Source organism: Nomascus leucogenys, chromosome 2 (assembly GCF_006542625.1).
Source record: "Nomascus leucogenys isolate Asia chromosome 2, Asia_NLE_v1, whole genome shotgun sequence".
Classification (NCBI taxonomy): domain Eukaryota; kingdom Metazoa; phylum Chordata; class Mammalia; order Primates; family Hylobatidae; genus Nomascus; species Nomascus leucogenys.
In genome coordinates, this window is record NC_044382.1 from 29,522,316 (window position 1) to 29,542,849 (window position 20,534).

General features: G+C 44.0%; 1 protein-coding gene across 7 annotated transcripts in view; it reads right to left on the reverse strand.

Annotated features, from left to right (window-relative positions):
• The window catches only part of ABLIM3 (actin binding LIM protein family member 3), a 119,180-nt gene extending 102,443 nt beyond the window's left edge, over positions 1-16,737 (reverse strand). For 5 of the 7 annotated variants that reach the window (XM_030826817.1, XM_030826813.1, XM_030826799.1 and 2 more), the window contains exons 1-2: positions 16,531-16,737; positions 16,077-16,176 (exon numbers count right to left, since the gene is read on the reverse strand). In XM_030826817.1, the coding sequence (XP_030682677.1) occupies positions 16,077-16,089 (13 nt within the window). In that variant the 5' untranslated portion in view covers positions 16,090-16,176; positions 16,531-16,737. The remainder of the gene's footprint in view (positions 1-16,076; positions 16,177-16,530) is intronic. The other 2 variants (XM_030826806.1, XM_030826784.1) reach the window with 1 other exon arrangement.
• Positions 16,738-20,534: the final 3,797 nt, after the last annotated feature.

Here is a 20,534-nt window from a genome sequence, read left to right on the forward strand (position 1 = left end):
ATTATACCCCACAGACACGTGATTTCTATCCTCAAGGAGTTTATAATCTAAAAGAGGGCACTAAGAAATGCACATGAATAAATTATGTTGACTCACAGCAAATGACCTGTAATTATAAGAATATTTTAAACTAAGGGCCAAGGACTTCAGAGGAGTGAATAAAATCACTTCAGGAGTGAATGAGAGGTAGCAGGGTGGAAGAGTATTTAAGCCTAAAGATGGCTGGGCTGTTGATAAATAAAGGTCATTATAAGGGCAACTGCCAACTGGAAATAATGGTTTTTAAAAAGTGCCTTTGTTGGTACCCTTTCAGTTGTACTTTACAGAAATCCAGTGGAAACCAGTTTAAGCAAAAAGAGAATTTGTTGGTTCTTACAACTGGGAAGTCTGGGGTCTGAAGTGGCTCTGCCTTCAGGTGTAGCTGGATTAGGGGCTTTCCTATACGATCAGAGCTAAGACTTTATTTTGCAGATGGCTTCTTCATGTTTGACAATCATGGCCACTGGTATTCCCACACTCTTTTCTCCTTAGCTCAGCAATCTCAATGGAATAAATACTTCTTCTTCTGAATATCTCCCTATCCAATTCCAGGGAATACTCTGATTGGCTTATCTTGGGTTTAATTTCCACTGATGAGCAAATCCTTGTGGCCAAGGTGGATGGGAAACTCTGATTGGCTAGCATAAGTCATATGTCATTCTCGGGGTGGGGGGTGGGGGACAGAACACCGTGGTGACAGTCCATTAGTATGACAAGGAGATGGAGAGAAATTCTTATAAAGAATCAGAAGGAGGAAGGATAAAACATGCTGAGCAGACACCCTGGCTATCATATTAGGCTACAAGGCATGTGGGCTGTGAGTAGGAAATGTGAATGGGGAGCAAAGGGGGAGGATTTTCTCAGCATACTGAAGCATTGGCATGGAATATTGTCCTGTATGTTCCTTCCCAAATGAGAAAGTCTCTGGACTGAGTATCACTCTCTGCCTCTGAAGAACTGTTTACTCAGCAGATCCCAGGGCAGCCTGTGCAGCTTGTCATTTAATGGCCACTTGAGAAGACTCATATAATATCAGAGTGTGAGTTATGAGGTGTGCTGACTATGAAGGCAACACAAAGAATGGAACGCTTTCTGGTACTCTCTGTGTCTATTCCCAACGACCTTCTCTATCTTATTTGAAGTAATACCCCTTGTGATTACAGAGATAAACTAAATTAGAAGGATTGAACATTTCTTTGTCATCATTTTGGACTAGAATGTCAGACTAGAGTCTCAAAGTTGCAAAAGACCTTCGAGGTCATCTAGTATAGGGGTCAGCAAACCGGCTCACGGGCCAAATCACCCTCCACCTTTATTCTTGTAAATACATTTTGATTGGTACACAGCCCTAGCCATTTCTTTACACATTGTCTATGGCTGCTTTCATGCCACAGAGACTGTGTGGCTTGCAAATCCCTTTACAAGAAAGGTTTGCCAGTCCCTGGACTAATGTGACATGTTCCCTGCTTAATCAGAATTGCCCTCTCCAACGTTCATTTCACACCCGACTCATGCCAAGAACCGAAAGAGATAATACATGCAAAATGTTTGCATAGGGTCTTACATGTAATAAAGTGCTCCTTAAATTGTTAGCTTAAAAAGTCCTGTGTTACCAATATATATATATACTACCACTCTTCTTTCCTAGTGGAATGACCAAGTGGTGACTATATCATAACAATAGCATGTGTTAGCTATTTTGTATCTTTAAAAGGGGTTTTCCCAAAATAGTACATTCAAATGTGTTTCATTACTTACCACTATTAATCATTATTGAGTATTTTCCATGTGCCAGGCACTGTGCTAAGCATCTTACATATATTCACTCACTTAAAGTTCACCTATCATCCCCATCTTAAGAGGAACCTGAAGTTTGGGGGTCTGGTATAAAGCAACTCTCTGAAGGCGGCACAGCTAATAAGGGTCAAGCTGGAATTTGGACCCAGGCAGTCTGATCCTATAGCTCAACTTCTTATCAGATATACGATCTAGCCTTCTCAGTTTGGTCAATAACCTAGTTTTCAAAGTACCAGTTTTCACAGTCCCAGATATTGGAATATACAGCAAGCCCACCCATGGGCATAGTTGCAGAAATGCACAGCTTGGCTGTAGAACCACTGGGAGCTCACTCTCCCTGCATCCCCACACTCTCCCTCTCATCCACTCACAACTGTGTTACTGCACTAGGTCTGCCTCTCACTGCCTCCAGGCCCTCTGATGCATCAGGTGTGTGTTGCTGGGGAGATCTTCCTAAATAATGCACAGCTCTGGGCAGGTCACTACTGGGCTCCAAACCTCTCCTGACTCCTCATTGGCTGTAGATTGTAACAAATACCGTTTAGCGTGCCATCTGACACTCTCAAAGAGCTGATCCTCACCAACTCCCAGCCTTTTCTCACCGTCCACATACTCATATTCTCTAGTGTATACAAACTGGACTTCCTAACAGTTCCCGATGAGGGCTTTCTGTCTTTTTATTTCAGTCTCCAACCCAGTACCCAGAAAAAGGCCCAGCACTCAGGAATTGTGCATTAGGGTGTGTGGAATGCCTGCCTAGGAATGAGTAAGCCCATCTAGACTGCTCTTTCTTTTCCTTCGACCCTACACAACATAAGTTTGTTCCCTGTCCCAAGGACCAGGTTGAATGGAACCTTCTCCAACAAGCATTCCCAGGCCTTCCACAGGAATTTGGCCTGTCTTCCTCTCTACTCTTCCCTTCCCTCTCAGCACCCGCCATGGTTTATCTCACATCACAGTCATGCATGCTTGTGTCTGCCCCTCCAAGATGCTGGATGGAAGCAGTCTGAGGTCCAGTTCTCTGTCCTGTGCATCGTTGATTTCATGGTGCCTGGAATGTGGAATGTCACTGTCTTACAGCGTGAAGATTTGTTTCACTGCCCGAGTGAATGAGTGAATAGTGCTGGGACATCCAACGGGAAGATCAGCCATCCCAATCCATGTTTCCCCTGGCGATCTTCATCACAGTAAAAATACAGAAAGATGGTAAAAAGGAGGAGCAGGGAGGAGGGAAAGGAGGCCTCAGGGTCAGACCAACACAGTTTAAACATCTGCTCCTCCACTTCCTAGCTCATGTGAGTTTATCCAGGCAATTTACCTTTGAATCTCATTTTCCCTTTATGTAAAATGAGGATATTGAAGTATTCCTCATTAAATGAATTCATCCACATATTCACTCAAGGCTCCATTACTTTTCTTAACTTTGAGATTTGGAGCCAACTATCTCTTCTCTGGGCTTCAATTTCCTTCTTTGTAAAATGAGAATAATGTCAGTGTCCTCTTTACAGGACTTTTGTGAAGCGTAAGTGGGCTCATTCATGTGTCCCAGAAATGCTGCATCAAACACCATGTTGAGTGTGCAGGACTCAGCAGTGAACAAAACAGACAGGGTTTGTCACACAACCGTCATGTGGCTTATAGTCAAATGAGGATGAGAGATAGAAACAAAGAAAATGAGCTAATGAACAAAATAATCACTGACTGTGGTAAGCTCTGTGAAGAATGGTGAGAGCAAATATAACGTGGGGATATTCCTTAGACACAGAATTCAAGGAAGGCCCATGTAAGATTGTTGTAAGGATTAAATAAAATAATAGATGTAAAACATTTGCACTCAGGCTGCAGTTGGAAAAGAGTCTCTGGATAGGAAGAGGAGGAGAAAACATTAGTCTGAGTCTAAGGAATTTCTGATGGAGATTGGGCTTCAGTTCCTGAAATGCTGCCTCTCAAGTTCCTTCTCCCTACATGTAACAGGCCCAGGCTCTGTCTCTGCCAGTTGAAAGGGGGATTTATAGTCACCTGAGGTTCCTGCACCATATAATGCTAACATCACAGGCAACTCTCCTTCAAGAACAACTCATGCTGACTGTGAAAAATATCTAATTTTATGGTTGCTTTAGACCATCACCAGATGGGCAGGGCTGGGATCCCAGGGCTGTTTCCCCATATCTCAAAACACAGGAATAGACCTCGGGCTGCCCCTGCTCCTGCAAGCTGAGCGTGGCTTGCAGCAGGAAGATTGGCACTTGATAGAGTGTGCTTCAGGTGCTTAAAATAGATCAACTGTGTCATTAGACTATTGCAAAGCAGTTGCTTCATTGGCCCTGCTGGCCTGGTGAGGGCAAGAGATAACAGCCCATGGAGAAAGACCTGTGCTTTGCACAAAATTAAGCAGATGCAAGGACGAAGCTTTGGAAATGATAGAGGCAGTAGAGAGTAGAATTCTGCTGCGAGAGAAGGTGGGGCTGTAGCACAGGCACACAAGCAGCCACCACAGCCCCTGGGAACAGCAGGGCAGTATGTGGAGCCTGTATGTTCCCCTTGTCTGGCTGGTGACACCTTAGAAAAAAGGCCTAAGAGATGTTTAGGGAGCCAGGTGAAACCTAATCTGAAATCGCTGAGGGACCATCCATACTCTCAGGCAGACACAAAACCAACATGTGGAGCTGCCTGGCGTCTTCCTACTGTTCCTTCAACATCCTCTCCCCAGCATGTTTCAAGTCCTTCCACTGTTCCGGTCGCTCTTTCCTGGGAATATATGGGCTGATCACTGTCCTCCCTGAACATAATGTTACAAACAGAGCCTGATCAGGGTCTGCAGAGTGGGACTCTCACCTCCTGTCCATATGGCCTGAAATCACATTTTTTCCAGTAGGCCACACTGCTCAGTTGCCTCTTTCTGAACTTGAGACCAACTCCTGCTCCCCTAACCTCTTCCTCCAATGGCTGCCATGCCTGGTATAGGAGACATCAGGGAGTGACAGTCATTGAGGAGGGGAAGAGTTCAAGTCATGTTTGGGCGGTAGAAATGACCAGATGTGGCGACAGATGGAACACAGGAGAGTGGAGGAAAGGGAAGTGTCTCAGAAGACTGCTTTCTAATCACTGACTTATGACTGGGTAGACAGAGGTTCTATAGATCAACCGGGACTGTAAGAGCTAAGGTAGGCATTTTGCTTTTGTTTTCTTAAGAGAGTAAGTTTATTAAATTTTGAAGTGCCTTGGGAATATTCCAGTAGCCATCTTAGCAGATGATCAGAAAGATGACCCTAGAGCTTAGGAAAGAGATCTTTATCTATCTTTATCCTGGGGCTTAGTAGAAAGAGTGGGCTTTTCATGAATGCATTAATTCATCAATTATCTTTTGAGTACCTACTATGTGCCAGACACTGTGCTTTGCTTTCTGTGAATTATTTGCTACCTTGATTTCTTCCTGAGAAATATGGAAGAATCTGCCCTAAACAGAAGAAATTATGTTGGCATGATCTACTTTCTCAAGCAGAAGGACTCTGTAATGACAGAGGAAAGGTTGTGAGTAGCCACACGGAATCATTGTTGTGGCCTTTCAGCAGTCACCCCTTAGCTGGGTGGTTAATCAAACTCACCTAACCCATACAGAGCTCATGCTGTTGACTAGATGTTCTCAACTGGACCAGGCATGTCCCGTATGTCAGAACATTCTCTGGAATAGTTCAGCCTCCTCGGACGCCCTCTTTTGGGCTAGAAAAGGTACCCGGATCTGGGATCAGTTATCCAGAATTGCCCTCCTTTGTTCTGTGTCCTACTCTCTTTTACTAGGTTCTCTGAAAACAAAACTGACCTCCAGGAGATCAGGGCAGGATATTGTTTGCCCTGTTATTTGCCTAACTGTATCCAACAGGATATGACATCACCCTTCTGGGAATGGGTCAGTTGGGGGAATAAGGACATGTGGCAGGGTTTTGCTCACTTCATGAGGACTTTAATAGCATGGCAATGTTAATCAATTGCAAACTTCAGACAGGATTTTCTCCCATAATCATTAACAGATGTGCTGCAGCTTCCACATCTCTGTGTGAAGAATCACTTCTATATATTTGATGTTTTATGGATCATCTACTAGACTGCAGCGGCAAGGTGACATAAAAATATCAAGCTGTCACTGTGTAATTTAATAGGAAGTGATAATTGTGGCAAGCCAGAAACTAAGTATATACCCCATCCAAAGCAGGCAATCCTATTGATTGCTGTTAGGAAGAAAAATTGGGTCAGGGCTGCAAAATCTTCCAATTTCGTTTTGTTTTTAAGAGAGCTAGAAATCCCACTTCTGATTTCCCAATTTCCCATTGTTGGCAAATAATTCAAATTCACTAAAAACCTGGTGTAGGGCAAATAAGACGTGCCCCTTTACATTGGCCACCAGGAGGCACATTTGCCCAGCTGTGTGACCCATGATGTTAAAGGCCACATTGGTTCTACTTACTGTTGTATCTCCAGCATTATGCTTGGTGCAGAGCTGGTGTCTGATAAATATCTGAGGAATGAACAAATGAACCATCCAATTCTTATTCCCTGAGTTGGACAGGCCCAGGAACTAGGAAGATTGGAAATGAATGTCATGACTAAATTCCCTTACACTACTGAAACACCACAGTTGTGAGAAATGACCAGGTGGGGTGGAAAGTGTGGCAAACAGACTGGCTGTGGACATACTAAATTACTGGGGTCTTCCCATGTGGGGACCTCCTACGTCGAGCACTTCCCTTCAGATTCTCAGGAAGAGAGGGTCTACCTCCATGGGTCAGGATAGCAAAATGAGGGTTTAAACATCAAGACTAGACAGATAAACTTAGTGACTCTTGCATTTAGTAACGAACTGTCAGCATCTCATGCTAGCATGGACAGTGGCTGACATTCAGGGGAAACCAAACCACAAGAAAATCTCCTTGAGGAGTCATTTCCTTAACAAACACTCTACTATGGATTGAATTGTGTCCCCACAAACTCATATTTGAGGCCCTACCCCTCAGTACCTCAGAATATAACCGTATTTGGCAATATAGTCTTTACAGAGGTAATCAAGTTAAAATGAAATCATTAGATGGGTCCTAATCCAATGTGACTGGTGTCCCTGTGGAAGGAGGAATCTGGACACAGAGATACACATGGATAAAGGTGATGTGAAAAGACCCAGGGAGAAAGGCAGCTATGTCCAAGCAAAGGAGAGAGGCCTCGAGTAGACATTTGTCTCACAGCTTTCAGAAGGAACCCTGCTAACACCTTCGTTTTGGACTTTTAGCCACCAGAGCTATAAAACAATACATTTCTGTTGTTTAAGCCACCCAGTTTTTAGCACTTTGGTGCAGTAGCCCTAGCAAACTAATATATACTATTTATTTCAGAAACCTTTGTTATGTGCCATGCACTGTTTTAAGGAATTCACAACTAACTTATTTATTCTTTATAACTCTTCCATGACAGAGGCACTACTATTTGCCTCCTTGTAATTACCATTAGAGATGAGGAAGTGAGGCACAGAGAAGGTAAGTGACTTGCCTAAGGATACACAGAAAGTACAAGCAGGGCTAGAATTTGAGCCCAGCAACCTAGCTTCAGTCCGTGCCCTTAAGAACTGCAAAGTAAGAATTTATCTGGCAAAATACCCAGAAAGTCGGAGGTGTTCACACACTTCTGGTTGTTTTCTGTACTTTTACAATGGTTTCTGCCTAAAGTTGGGTAATAGCCAGTTGTTGACCATTCACCACAGCAGATGCTATCTCAGCAAGATAAAGCTTTTGCCAGATAGGAAAGCTGGAGTTCAGAATTGATATCATTTCCTTTACGCAATCCAAGTGCTCTTGAAATCACATTGTGATTTTTCTGAGATGTGTTATAGTCATTTTGGATGATTTTAAAATTGTTCCTTACGTGATTCCTCTAACCCCTTCTTAGCCTCAGGTAATCATCTGTCAACAACTGCTTCATTCATTTGGGAAGCACTGTTTTAAAACAATCTCTATCCTTGTAGAGTAAATAACCACTTCTACTTTATCTGTTTTGCAGATGTAGAATTTCTAGAGAGGGCATCCTACTGTGTTCTTGTGTGTCAGGATCCTGTTCTTCAGGGATCCTTAGATTTCTTGATCTGGTCAATGGCATTAGCAGAGGAAGGTCATCATGCCCCGTGTGCTGGGTGTCTTCTATTCTGAACTCCCTCACCTCTCCAGATCCATTCTGCCTGCTTCCCTACTCTGGACCGTGCCCTGGGAAGCTGCTGACCATTATGAACCTACCAAATGCCTTCCTTGCCCTCTGGCTTCTGACTGGATTTGACCAATGGGAGGTATCCATAGGAGATCTGAGGGAGAGAGAAGGGAGGATCAGGATATTTATCCTCCTAATTCTTTCCTTGGAACTAGCCTGGCTGCCTTCCTGGGGCCACAGCCACAGCTCCTGTCAGGCAGCCTTCACCCCATAGCCAGCTGGGTCTCTGGGTCCAGCTGGGGGCAGCTGTGGTAGCAGTGGGTCATGAGCCACAGTTACTAGGCTCCTAGTACTGGGTCATGCTTGTTTGTTTCTTAATGTCCTTCTCACACACTTGTGAAGAGTCCTTCCATTTAACTCCTCTCAAACTGCCAATCTATTCTCTGCCAAGACTCTACCTAATAGAATCCTCCTTTTCCTCTTTGCCCTATAAAATAATCAGTGGCTAGGCCATGCAGTCTTTATTTTCTAAAAGATTTTTCCCCTTATTTCTAGTTTTATAACCATCCAAATTTTGGCCCTAGACATTTTCTGAACTAGGACAATTGGGATCCTAACTTCCTGTCTTCCCTTTTTCAACCCATGCCATATACAATGCCAGGTTAATAAGCTTCCTGTAGGCTTCCCAGGAGCTATGGCTTTCCTATGTAGAAAATCCAGCACCTACTGTAATACCAGAATAACAGACTAATTTTTGATCAGAGAATTTGGTTTTAATGACACCATCTTTCCAGAACTTTGCTTTACTCAACAGCCAACTCAACTTCAGACTCAGCTCCATTCACTGAGACCCAATGCCTGTGAGTTTCCAATGTTATTTCATTAGAAGAACCCTGCACCTTGACATTTATTGCTCATATTTTATACATGGTAAAATTTAGCTCAGAGACATGATCTATTCTGTCCAAGACCACAGAGCCAGTACATGATAGATCTTGAGTTTGAACTTGAGAATCCATACCCCAAAGCTCAGGTTCTTGCTGTCCCAGCATGAGACTTATCCCACGACATCTTTGTGGGAGTTATTTGACCCTTCAATACTCTCTTCAACAGAACAAAGTCTACTCCAAAAAAATAATTTGTTAGCATACGAATCCATGGTAAAGACCAGCAAAGGGGCTAGAAGCAGGAAGAAGCCTATAAAATGAGCAGGAGCGGTACATGGTACCATTGATCTTGGTGCACTTGATGCTCTGGAGGGTGAGGAGGCCAGCCTTGGTGAAGTGTGAAGTGTGGGGCTGGGCAGAGGGGCTGGTGCTAGTGCAGAAAGGGCTTTCTGGGCAGAAGGAACCATGCATGTAAAGTCAGCAGGAGCAAACCCTTAGAGGGAATGGGAAGACAAGGACACTGAGAACTGTGCACTGTAGACAAGATGGGGCTGGTCAGCAAGGCCAGGAGCAGGCCACATGGGGCCCTACAGGCTTGCTGAGGAGTTTCCTTTCTCACCTTAGGATCATGGGAGCCTCACTTTAAGCAGAGTGTGATACAGAGTAGGGATGCGGCAGATGGCTGAAGGGGGCTGGCACGGATGAAAGGAGGCCAGTTAGAGGCTGCCTCAGTAGGTCAGGAGACAAATGAGAGATCCTTGGAATAGGTTGAGAGTTCACGAGAGAAAGAAAGGCTGGATGTTGGATCCATCCTACAGAAGACAAAGTGGCAATGATTGGCCAGTTTCCCTCCTTTCCTCTGAAGTCCTTCACCGAAGTGAGTGTACTGACTCAGTATGAGCCCAGGCCTTCCCGAGCCTTGGGTATCCTGCTCACATGTTTGGTGTCTATTTTCTCCTGAATGAGGACCGGACCCCACCTGCTGTGCTCTACCTAGGTCTGCCCACCACCTCACTCCAGCATCTCCAAAATTATCCCTTTCTTAATGTTCAGCTAGATTTCAGAAGGATTCTAATGAAACTAAAATTCACTCTGAAGAGCCACTGACTAAGCATGCTCTTGTTTTTGTAACCTAAGCATTTTTTTATTAGTAAAAACAATTTACAAATGTTTATAAAACATCTCCTCATAATCCCATTTAATCCTTAAAAAATCACACTTCAGGTGTGCTTCTCAATTCATGAGAAGGACGTGACTGAAGTCTGAGAGGTTGTGTGATCTGCTTGCTAGTGTCATAAAATCCACAATGACAGCCACAATGATGCCCACAGTGATCATGACAGTGTGACCACCCATCATTGACATGATGCCAGTTGTGCCCACAGCCAAGGTACCACACTCTGCATACTACACAAAACACTAACATTTGGTTTCCATTCCCAGCTGAGGTATGCCTCATCATTTTCATTTTTTGCTCATGAGACAACCACACTGAAGACCACACATCTGACACATAAAAAAATGAGAACTGGAACCTGGAACAGTCTGATTCCAGGGCCTGCACTCTATCAACTCTTATCACTGCTGGAAGACCACAGCCCTGTGCTCCTCTTCTCCAGATAAAGTGATTAGGAATCTCTTATACAGATGACCCTTGAACAACATAGGTTTGAATAGTGTAGGTCCACTTACACAGATCTTTTTCAACTAAAGGCAGATTGAAAATACAGTATTTAGACAAAATGAAAAAAGAAAATGACAGGCCAATATTGCTGATGAACATAGATGCAAAAATCCTCAACAGAATACTACCAAATCAAATCCAGCAGAATATCAAGAAGTTAATTCACCATGATCAAGTAGGGTTTATTCTCAGGATGCAAGGTTGGTTCAATATATGCAAATCAATAAATGTGATTCATCACATAAATGGAATGAAAAACAAAAAAATATGATTATCTCAAAAGATATGGAAAAAGCTTTTGATAAAATCCAACACCCCTTCATGACAAAAACTATGACTTCAGTGAAGTCTCAGGATACAAAATTAATGTACAAAAATTAGTAGCATTTCCATACACCTATAACACTGAAGCTGAGAGCCAAATCAAGAACATAATCCCATTTACAAGAGAGACATGCACACACACACACACACACACACACACACACACACACACACACACAGAGAGAGAGAGAGAGAGAGAAACCCTAGGAATATATGTAACCAAGGAGGTGAAAGATCTGTACGAGGAGAACTACAAAACACCACTGAAATAAATCATAGAAGACATAAACAAATGAAAAAACATTCCATGCCCATGGATTGGAAGAATCAATATGATTAAAATGGCCATACTGCCCAAAGCAATGTATAGATTCAATGTTATTCCTATCAAACTAGCAACATCATTTTTTACGGAATTAGAAAAAACAATTCTAAAATTCATGTGGACTCATAAAAGGGCCCAAATTATCAAAACAATCCTAAGCAAAAAGAACAAAGCTGGAGGCATCACATTACCTGACTTCAAACTATATTATAAGGCTACAGTAACCAAAACAGCATGGTACTGGTACAAAAACAGACATATAGATCAATGGAACAGAATAGAGAACCCAGAAATAAAGCTACATGCCTACAGCCATCTGATCTTTGACAAAGCTGACAAAATTAAGGAATGGAGAAAAGACTCCCTATTCAATAAATGGTGCTGGGACAGTTGGCTAACCACAAGCAGAAAAATGAAACTGGACCCTTACCTTTCTCCATATACAAAAATTAACTCAAGATGGATTAAAGATTTAACTGTAAGACCTTAAACTGTAAGAATTCTAGAAGAAAACCTAGGAAACACCATTCTGGACATTGGCCTTGGGGAAGAACTTATGACTAAGTCCTTGCAAGCAATTGCAACAAAAACAAAAATCGACAACTGGGACCTAATTAAACTAAAGAGTTTCTGCACAGCAAAATATACTATCAACAGAGTAAACAGACAACTTACAGAATGAGAGAAAATATTTGCAAACTATGCATCTGACAAAGGACCAATATCCAGAATCTATAAGGAACTTAAACAATTCAACAAGCAAAACAAAAACAAACCCCGCCCCCCAACCCCGCCAACCATTAAAAACTGGGCAAAAGACACAGATACTTTTCAAAAGAAGACACAGAAGTGGGCTGGGCACAGTGGCTCATGCCTATAATCCCAGAACTTTAGGAGGCTGAAGCATTTGAGACCAGGAGTTTGAGATCAGCCTGGGCAACATGGAAAACCCCGTATCTACCAAAATAAACATACAAAACTTAACTGGGCATAGTGTCACCCACCTGTGGTCCTAGCTACTCAGGAGGCTGAGATGGGAGGATCGCTTGAGCTTGGGAGGCTGAGCCTACAGTGTGCCATGTTTGTGCCACTGAACATCAGCCTGGACAACAGAGCCAGACCTTATCTCAAAAAAAAAAAAAAAAAAAAAAAAAAAGACATACAAGTGGCCAATAAACATGAAAAAATAAAAATGCTCACCATCGTTAATAATCAGAGAAATGCAAATCCAAACCACAGTGAGATACCATCTCACACCTGTCAGAATGGCAATTATTAAAAAGTCAAAAAACAACAGATGCTGGCAAGGCTGCAAAGAAAAAGGAATGCTTACACATTGCTGATGGGAATGTAAATTAGTTCAGCCACTATGGAAAGCAATTTGGAGAATTCTCAAAGAACTTAAAACAGAAATACCATTTGACCTAGCAATCCCATTACTGGATATATACCCAAAAGAAAATAAGTCATCTTGCCAAAAAGACACACACACCGATATGTTCATTGCAGCACTATTCACAATAATAAAGATATGGAATCAACCTAGGTGTTTATCAACAGTGGACTGGGTAAAGAAAATGTAGTACATATACACCATGGAATACTATGCATCCATAAAAAAGAACAAAATCATGTCCTTTGCAGCAACATAGATGCAACTGTAGGGCATTATCCTAAGCAAATTAATTCAGGAACATAAAACCAAATACTGCATATTCTCCCTTATAAGTGGGAGCTAAACATTAAGTACTCATGGACATAAAGATGGCAAAAATAGACACTGAGGACTACTAGAGGGGGAAAGGAGGGAGGAGAGCAAGAGTTGAAAAACTAACTATTGGGTACTATGCTCAGTACCTGGGTCATGGAATCAAGTGTATCTCAAAGCTCAGCATCATGCAATATACCCATGTAACAAAACCTGCACATGTACCTTCTGAATCTAAAATAAAAGTTGAAATTTAAAAAAATACAGTATTTGCAGAATTTGAAACCCGCCTATACAGAGGGCTGACTCTTTGTATAAGCAGGTTCCACAGGGCTGACTGCAGGACTTAGTATGCACAGTTTTACCAATCCCATGTGTACAAAGGGATGATTGTAATCTCACGCTTTGCCTCTATTTCAGTGTTGACATTTGAACCATTGATTAGGAGTTGTACTCAGTGTCAAATGTGTTACACATCCAAGTGCCTTTCATAACCCAACTATTAACTGCATGACTTGAAGAAGCCACTGAGCATTAACTACAATGTTTCTGAGCACAGCTTCAAATTTTCATCCATAAAATGAGTAAAAACACCCATCTCACAGGTTGGGTGGGACAGTCTGGTGATCTCAATCAGGGGAGTGCTTAGCATCGTGGCTGGTGGAGAATGAGGACTAAATAAATAGAAGTGAAAGAAAAACTAAGCAAGAGTTTCTATTAGGGACAATATCAGGCATGATGATCAAGTTAAGAATTTCACATCTCAAAGGGAAGCTTTTTTGCTTAGTCAGGTCACCCAAGGACCTCCTGCCAATGCCCTATCCATATCACCCTATGACTCTGTTACTCCTTTTCTTGTGAGGTCTGATGTCTACTCTCTGCATTTGCAGACTCTTGGGTTTGGGAGGTACCTCCATGGTGATGGAGTTAAGCCCTCAAAGCTCTGCGCTTGCTGTGTCCCCCAGGTGTCTGTTTAGAGAAGCACTGCCTCTTGGGGGAACCCAGAGGGCTTCCAAGGCTGCTGAGCCATTCTCCTCTGTTCATTTTCGATTACTGCAAAATTCATACACTCTCCCTGCTTATAAAAAGTAGTGGCATTTTTGCCAGTCCTCATCTTCTGCAGTATCCAACTCTATTGGTTCTTTTTTCTTTTCTTTCTTTCTTTTTTTTAAAAGAAGGATAGTCTCTGTTTCCTTCTTTCAGGAATACTCAGTGTTACTAATAGGACAAGAGTTCCTTAGCATTCCAGAGAGAGAAAAGGGCAGAGTCAGTTGCCTGTTTCTTTTCTTAGTTCCTTGAAAAATAGATAAGCCATCTTTCTCTTCTGTCACTTAGTGGGAAAGGACTCTCATAAATACATTTCTTTTTTCCTAGAGATAGTGAGAAGTGACAGGCAACTCACATCTTTATTTGCCTGAAAACATGCAAATGCAAACATGTGACCCACTAGCTGATAGGGGCTGCAGGATTTTCCTCTTTTCCTGAGCCTGGTATGAAGCCAAAACACCATTCCAGCCTGTCAAAATCAAAAGGCAAAATTCTTTGGCTGTAAGAGGCAGAGGGAGTCCAGCCACACTTGCTAGCTTAGCATAGATATGCAATACACAAAGGAAGACAGCAGAGAGATGAATCATACAAATATGTAGTAAATAAGTATATTGTATTTTCATCTCAGTAGCTTTTGCTTTTTTTTTTTTTTTTTCTCTTCTATGCCAGGAGGTGGGGGTGGGGTGGGGTGTGTGAGGAAATAGTAGGTTTTGGCTGGATACAGCTTCAATAAGGTCTTGATAGTTCTGGCCTTGTTGCTCAGCTCTAGCTTTTTAAGAAAAAAACATGTAGATTCTTAGATTAGAAGGCTTTCTTTTATTATTATTATTTTTTGAGACAGAGTCTCACTCTGTCACCCAGGCTGGAGTGCAGTGGCGCAATCTCGGCTCACTGCAACCTCCACCTCCCAGGTTCAGACAATTCTCCTGCCTCAGCCTCTTGAGTAGCTGGGATTACAGGCCCACATCACCACACCTGGCTACTTTTTGTGTTTTTTAGTAGAGACGGGGTTTCACCATGTTGGTCAGGCTGGTCTCGAACTCCTGACCTCGTGATCCACCTGCCTCTGCCTCCCAAAGTGCCGGGATTACAGGCATGGACCATGGTGCCCGGCCGATTAGAAGGCTTTCTAATTCAACCCCTCTCATCATACAGATGAGCAGTCTGAGATGCAGAGAGGGGACTGATAACAAAGTCATAGACCCAGGGAAGTGATTTTTCATAGGGGTTCTCTGGTTCAACAGCCCCATGCGATGCTGGAATAACCTAGACAGGCCAAGCTGACAAGAGGGCAGGAGAGTGAGTCTGGAACTGAGACGTGCCTCCCAGGTCACAGTGCTACATTGAAGAGAAACAGACTGTGCCTTCTTGAATTTCGGACTGCATTCCCAGTAGCTGAGGCCCTACCTGGCAGCAAAATATCTGGTCCTGGCTCTGCAAGCAGTTGTTGCCTCTGGCATGTTAAAGCCCTTGGCCAAAGGGCTGTTCCTGTCCCCTTGTTCTCAAGGATAGCTAACCAGCCTGCAGGTACATAGAGAAACCAGCCCTGGGCCCACCGGGCTGCAGGCACTCGGGAGCTGGATCTTTCACAATCTCCAGACCCAAAGGTGGCTTGGCGATGATTTATCAAACTGCAGTTTCCCAGCCCACTGCCTGCCCACACCCACCTACCCTCCTGCCTGCCCACAGGCCAGTCTCCCTGCTCTTCCCACCTCTGGGACAGGCAGGGCCTTCCACGGTTTTCCAGATGTGTGCAGGGAGTTCTCCTCAGAGCCTCCACAGTCAGACAATGGCCACACACTGCTTCCTAGGCCTTCCCAGGCAGTGTTAGAAGGAGACAAGCAGCCTTCCCAGCAGAGGCGACCGGCGCCGCTGATAAAATATTGGCAAAATTATCACGAAAAGCCAGTCATGAAGCTATCCCTCTGCCAAGGAGCACGGAAAGCACCAAAAAGGAGCCTGGGGGTCATGTGTCCAGAGATGCCAGGCTTCCTTCCTCTTTCCAGGCAGCCCGAGCGCAGGCTCCCTCACCTCCCGCCCCCACCCCTGTTCCCATGGCAAAGGAGAGGAGGATCCACTTACTGCTAGTGTTCATGGTGATGTCTTTGCACTGGGTCTTTCATTCAATACAGAGGCCCCGGCCGCTTTTTAAATCTTCCGTTCTTCGAACCTCACTCATCACCTGGGGGGTGAAAAGGCAGTCCAGTGCCAGCTCTGTATCCTCAGGTGCTCTCTCTCCCTCTGCTGTCCCCTCTCTGTCTGGGCTGTAGCCCCTGGCCTTGAAGGCGCGTGGACTAACAGGCGCAGGTGAGAGCAAGGAGGAGGAGGCGGCAGGACACCGGCGCCTCGGTCCTCCTGCTCCTCAGATTGGAATCCCAGGCAGAAGTGGGGTTGGCAGCGCCTGCTCGCACGCACCCCGGACTATTCCTGCCCAGCGGCTCCGGAGCCGAAAGGGGGTGTGGACCACAGGGAGGCAGGGCGGGGGCAGCGCGTCCCCGCCCGGCTTCAAGAAGCAGCGACCCGCCCCGGAACCCACCTCTCGGCCAGTGTCGGGAGCCAGAGGCCCCTGCCCCGGCCCCTGCGACTGATTCATGAATCCTGGTCCTCGTCTGGGGTCTCGAATTCCAGGGCTAGCAATGCGAAATAGGGGAGCTCGACATCCATGATGCGGGCTCGCGGGTTGGCAGCGCGGGGGGCGCGGCCGCTCGCTGCTGCCACCTGCTGGACGCACCGGCGCGTGTCCGAGGCCCCGCCCCGCCGGGCTTCTGCCTGGGCCCTAGGGTGTGATGGGAGATGGACGAGACCCTGTGCCCTGGGACCAACGAGGGAGTGCTTGAGCGCTTGTTTTCCCTCCCTCGATCCTGGAGTCTAAGGGCTCGACAATGATAGGAAAAGAAACATCATTAGGAGGGGCCGTGAAGGAAAACCTGGCTTTGCAGGAAGACAGTTTCCACCCGGCCCTGCTCTGGAAAGCTTGGTGCAGTCTAGGCCCAAGCCGGCCACTACCGTCGCTGCCTCATCTTTCTCAACTGTGAATATGGCGTCCGGACGGACAAGTGGATAACACGTAAGGGCCTTCTTCAGCCTCCCAGCGTTTATGTCCCCTCTTCCCTCACAGATTCCCTTTATCCCCTATCACTGATTCATCATTAGAATTGTTTATTACTTCTCTTCCCCACGAGAATGTTAGCTCCATAAAAGAATGGGTCTGTCCGTAGGGTTCACCTACAGGCCCCGAATACCTAGCACAGGGCCCGGCATATAGTAGCTACCAATAAATATTTGTTGACAGAGCAACCCAGACATTTTCTGGGTTTAATATTACACAGCCCTAAGAGTAGACTGCCTAGGCGCCCCACCCTGGAACACTTCCCCGTCTGAGGAGAACAGCAGGTATGTGGCCTCACAGGTCCACCCTAGTTTTTGTATGGTCAACTAACTCTTCCCCCAAGTTTTTTTTTTTTTTTGTAATTATATATTATAGGTGTGTGTTGTGGAAGCTTATATTCCAAAGTTTTTTGGTCACAATTGATTCAGTGGGGTAGGGCTCTTTACATTCCTGTGACTACTTACTCTGTCACTTTCTGAACCTAATTCATGATCATAGAAGCATGACTTTTGAGTGCTGAAAAACAAGACTGAGAGGGCACATGATCCTTGTCTATAGAATGACTCCAATTAGAGCATGTGCAGACTCAAAAGGCTGTGAACACTCACAGCCCCAGCTTAGACAAGGAAACAGGAGGTCAGAGAGGCTGGGCAACGTGCCCTAGACACACAGCATCTTGTGGCGGAATCGGACCAGATCTTCTCACTTCTAGCTTGATCCTGTGTGAGAGTGGCTCAGTGCACTAGAGTTTGGGATGTCAGTCTAAGATTAGATAGCTGCCCTATTAAAATTGGGGAAAGACAAATACAATGTTTTTATACAATTTTTAGATAAGTACAGTGTTTCTACCTTACACAGGGAGGAAAAAAAGGATATGGCTCATGACCCCGAGAGGTGATCAGGATTAAAGAATCTTTGGATAAACCTAAGGATCAATGGATTTGCAACACATTTGATAGCTTGTTAAGAATTTTGTCCACATGTTCTCACTCATAAGTGGGAGTTGAACAATAAGAACACATGGACACAGGGAGGGGAACATCACACACTGGGGCTTGTTGTGGGGTGGGGGACTGGGGGAGGGATAGCATTAGGAGAAATACCTAATGTAAATGATGAGTTGATGGGTGCAGCAAACCAACATGGCACATGTGTACCTAGGTAACAAACCTGCACGTTGTGCACATGTACCCTAGAACTTAAAATATAATAATAATTTTTTAAAAAAGAATTTTGTCCGATGGGGTGGAGGTAAAAATAGCCCTAATGTCCTCATGGTCATTCTCAAAATTTTGTATGGATAACAAAAGCCTGAGATACCTCCAAAAATGCAGATTCCCAGGCCCTGGGCTCCCTTGCTCAGCATTTGAAACAAGCATCCCAGATGATTCATAGGCAGCTCTTTGAAAAGGGTAGAGGCCTAAAATAGCTTTGAAAACATAAGTGATTAGTATATTTAAATTATTCCACTTTATGTGTCCTCTACATTTTCAGATGGGATTCCTTATTCAATTTCCAAGTTGCAGGTAACTTGCTAGGTTCTATGCTTGGAAAAACATTTTTCTGGGATAAAGTTCAGATAAATTAGACATGTAAAATTAACTGTTCTATTCCTTGAACATATTTAGTTATCACCCAAAGCCTCAATGTTAAGAAAATTTCAAATTATAAGAAATAGTCAAATGAAAGCATGATATTCATTCATTAGTTCATTTACTCAGCAATTATTTATCGAGGGTATGCTTTGTGGTAGGCCCAGTGCTGGCTTCTGGGGATACCGTGGAGAACAGGACAGACAAGAGCTCTACCCAATAATGGATGATTGCAGAAAAAATAAAAAATAAAGAAATAAAAAGAACTCCAACCTCATAAGCATAAATCCAACCCTGGGACAGCGGGGAGACAATTAACTAAGCAAAATATATATTAGCTAAACCCGCTGGTGGCCTGAGGAAGAGCCCAGGTGCCGTTTCCAGCCTTCCTGACTTTTAATCTCAGCTTCATCACTTTCTAGCTGTCTCACTTTGGGGAAGATACTTAGCCTCTATAAGCTTCAAAGTTTTCATCTGTACAAGGATACAACCACAGTGCCTATCTTTTGGATTGTCCTATGTGTTAAAGGACTTAGTGTAATGCATGACAAATGAAGGCTGGAGGAATACTAATTATTAGTATCACCCCTCACTTATACCTGCCCTCAGTGACAATGCTGTCATTTTCTACTTATGGAAATCTGCTGGGCTTTTCCACAGAGTGGTGGCCATGAAAATATGCCTGAAAAATTTCAGTGATTAATTAATTGATGAATTAATGAATTAGTTATTCATCAATTAATGAGATAAATTGCTGAATTCTTCTTGTCTGGGGTTCTTTTTGATTATATATCCAACTAGATGCTGATGACTTCACCTCTTAGGAGAGATCACTGGGTCTTGGGCCACTTTTTATGGCCCAAATAACATCCGCTGGGGGAACAATCTTATTTTCTCTGCATAGTTTATAAGGATAGGAAAAAGGGGGCTAAAATAAGCTATACAAGCTATGCCCTTGAGGATGTCCACAACAATCAGAGGCAGCGGGAAAGACGCAGGAGGAAGCTGGGGGTGGGATTCCCTGTGGACGTGGCTGTGAAAGTCATCAGGGGATCGGTGTTGTTGACTCTGTCCTTGCAGGAGAATGGAGCTGAGAACCACAGAGCAGAGGATCCCTTTGTCTGGAAGTTTGTTTTGAACACTAAGACTCCAGAATGGAGATAAACAAATCTCACCGGGAAACTGGCAAAGGCTCTGGGTGTTGAAAAGCCATGTGGCAAAATCATTGGGAGACAAACCTTCCAACTTCTCTGAGGGGAAAAAGGAAAAGTTTTGGGGCCAGCTTCACCCATGGCCATGGCCTCGCGCCTCAGGGGCTGTTGCTGGGCTGCCGTTACTGGGCTCTTCTTCACCACAAAGAGCTCCCATCTTTCCTGATTCCCTGTCCCTAACTGGGGTCATCTCAAGCTCTCCTGCTCACTTTCTGCTCCCTGCCTCCCATTGCTGTTATTGACTAAGGCAACTCTTGGCGCCTGACTTTTCTCTCTGGTTGCCTTTCTCTCATTCCCGTCCCATTGCATCTCTGCCTCCTCCTCATCCTGCTCATGTTCATTTACAAATAAATGCTCACTCACCCTCATCTTGAATACAAAGTCCTTTTAGTCTATAAGGTGTGGGAATGGTGGGGAGGGTGCTTGTAGTCTCATAGTTTCTACTTGCCATCCCTAGACTATCTGAATATCTCACCAAAGGTGACTATTTCTTTGCTTAGTTTTGAAAAATAATATGTTATGATTAACAACATGAGAAAGATCTATGTATAATTGTGGGGGAGGGTTTTCATAGTATGTGATTAAATAAAAAGAAAATTACAGAAAATATATACGGTATATTCTTTAG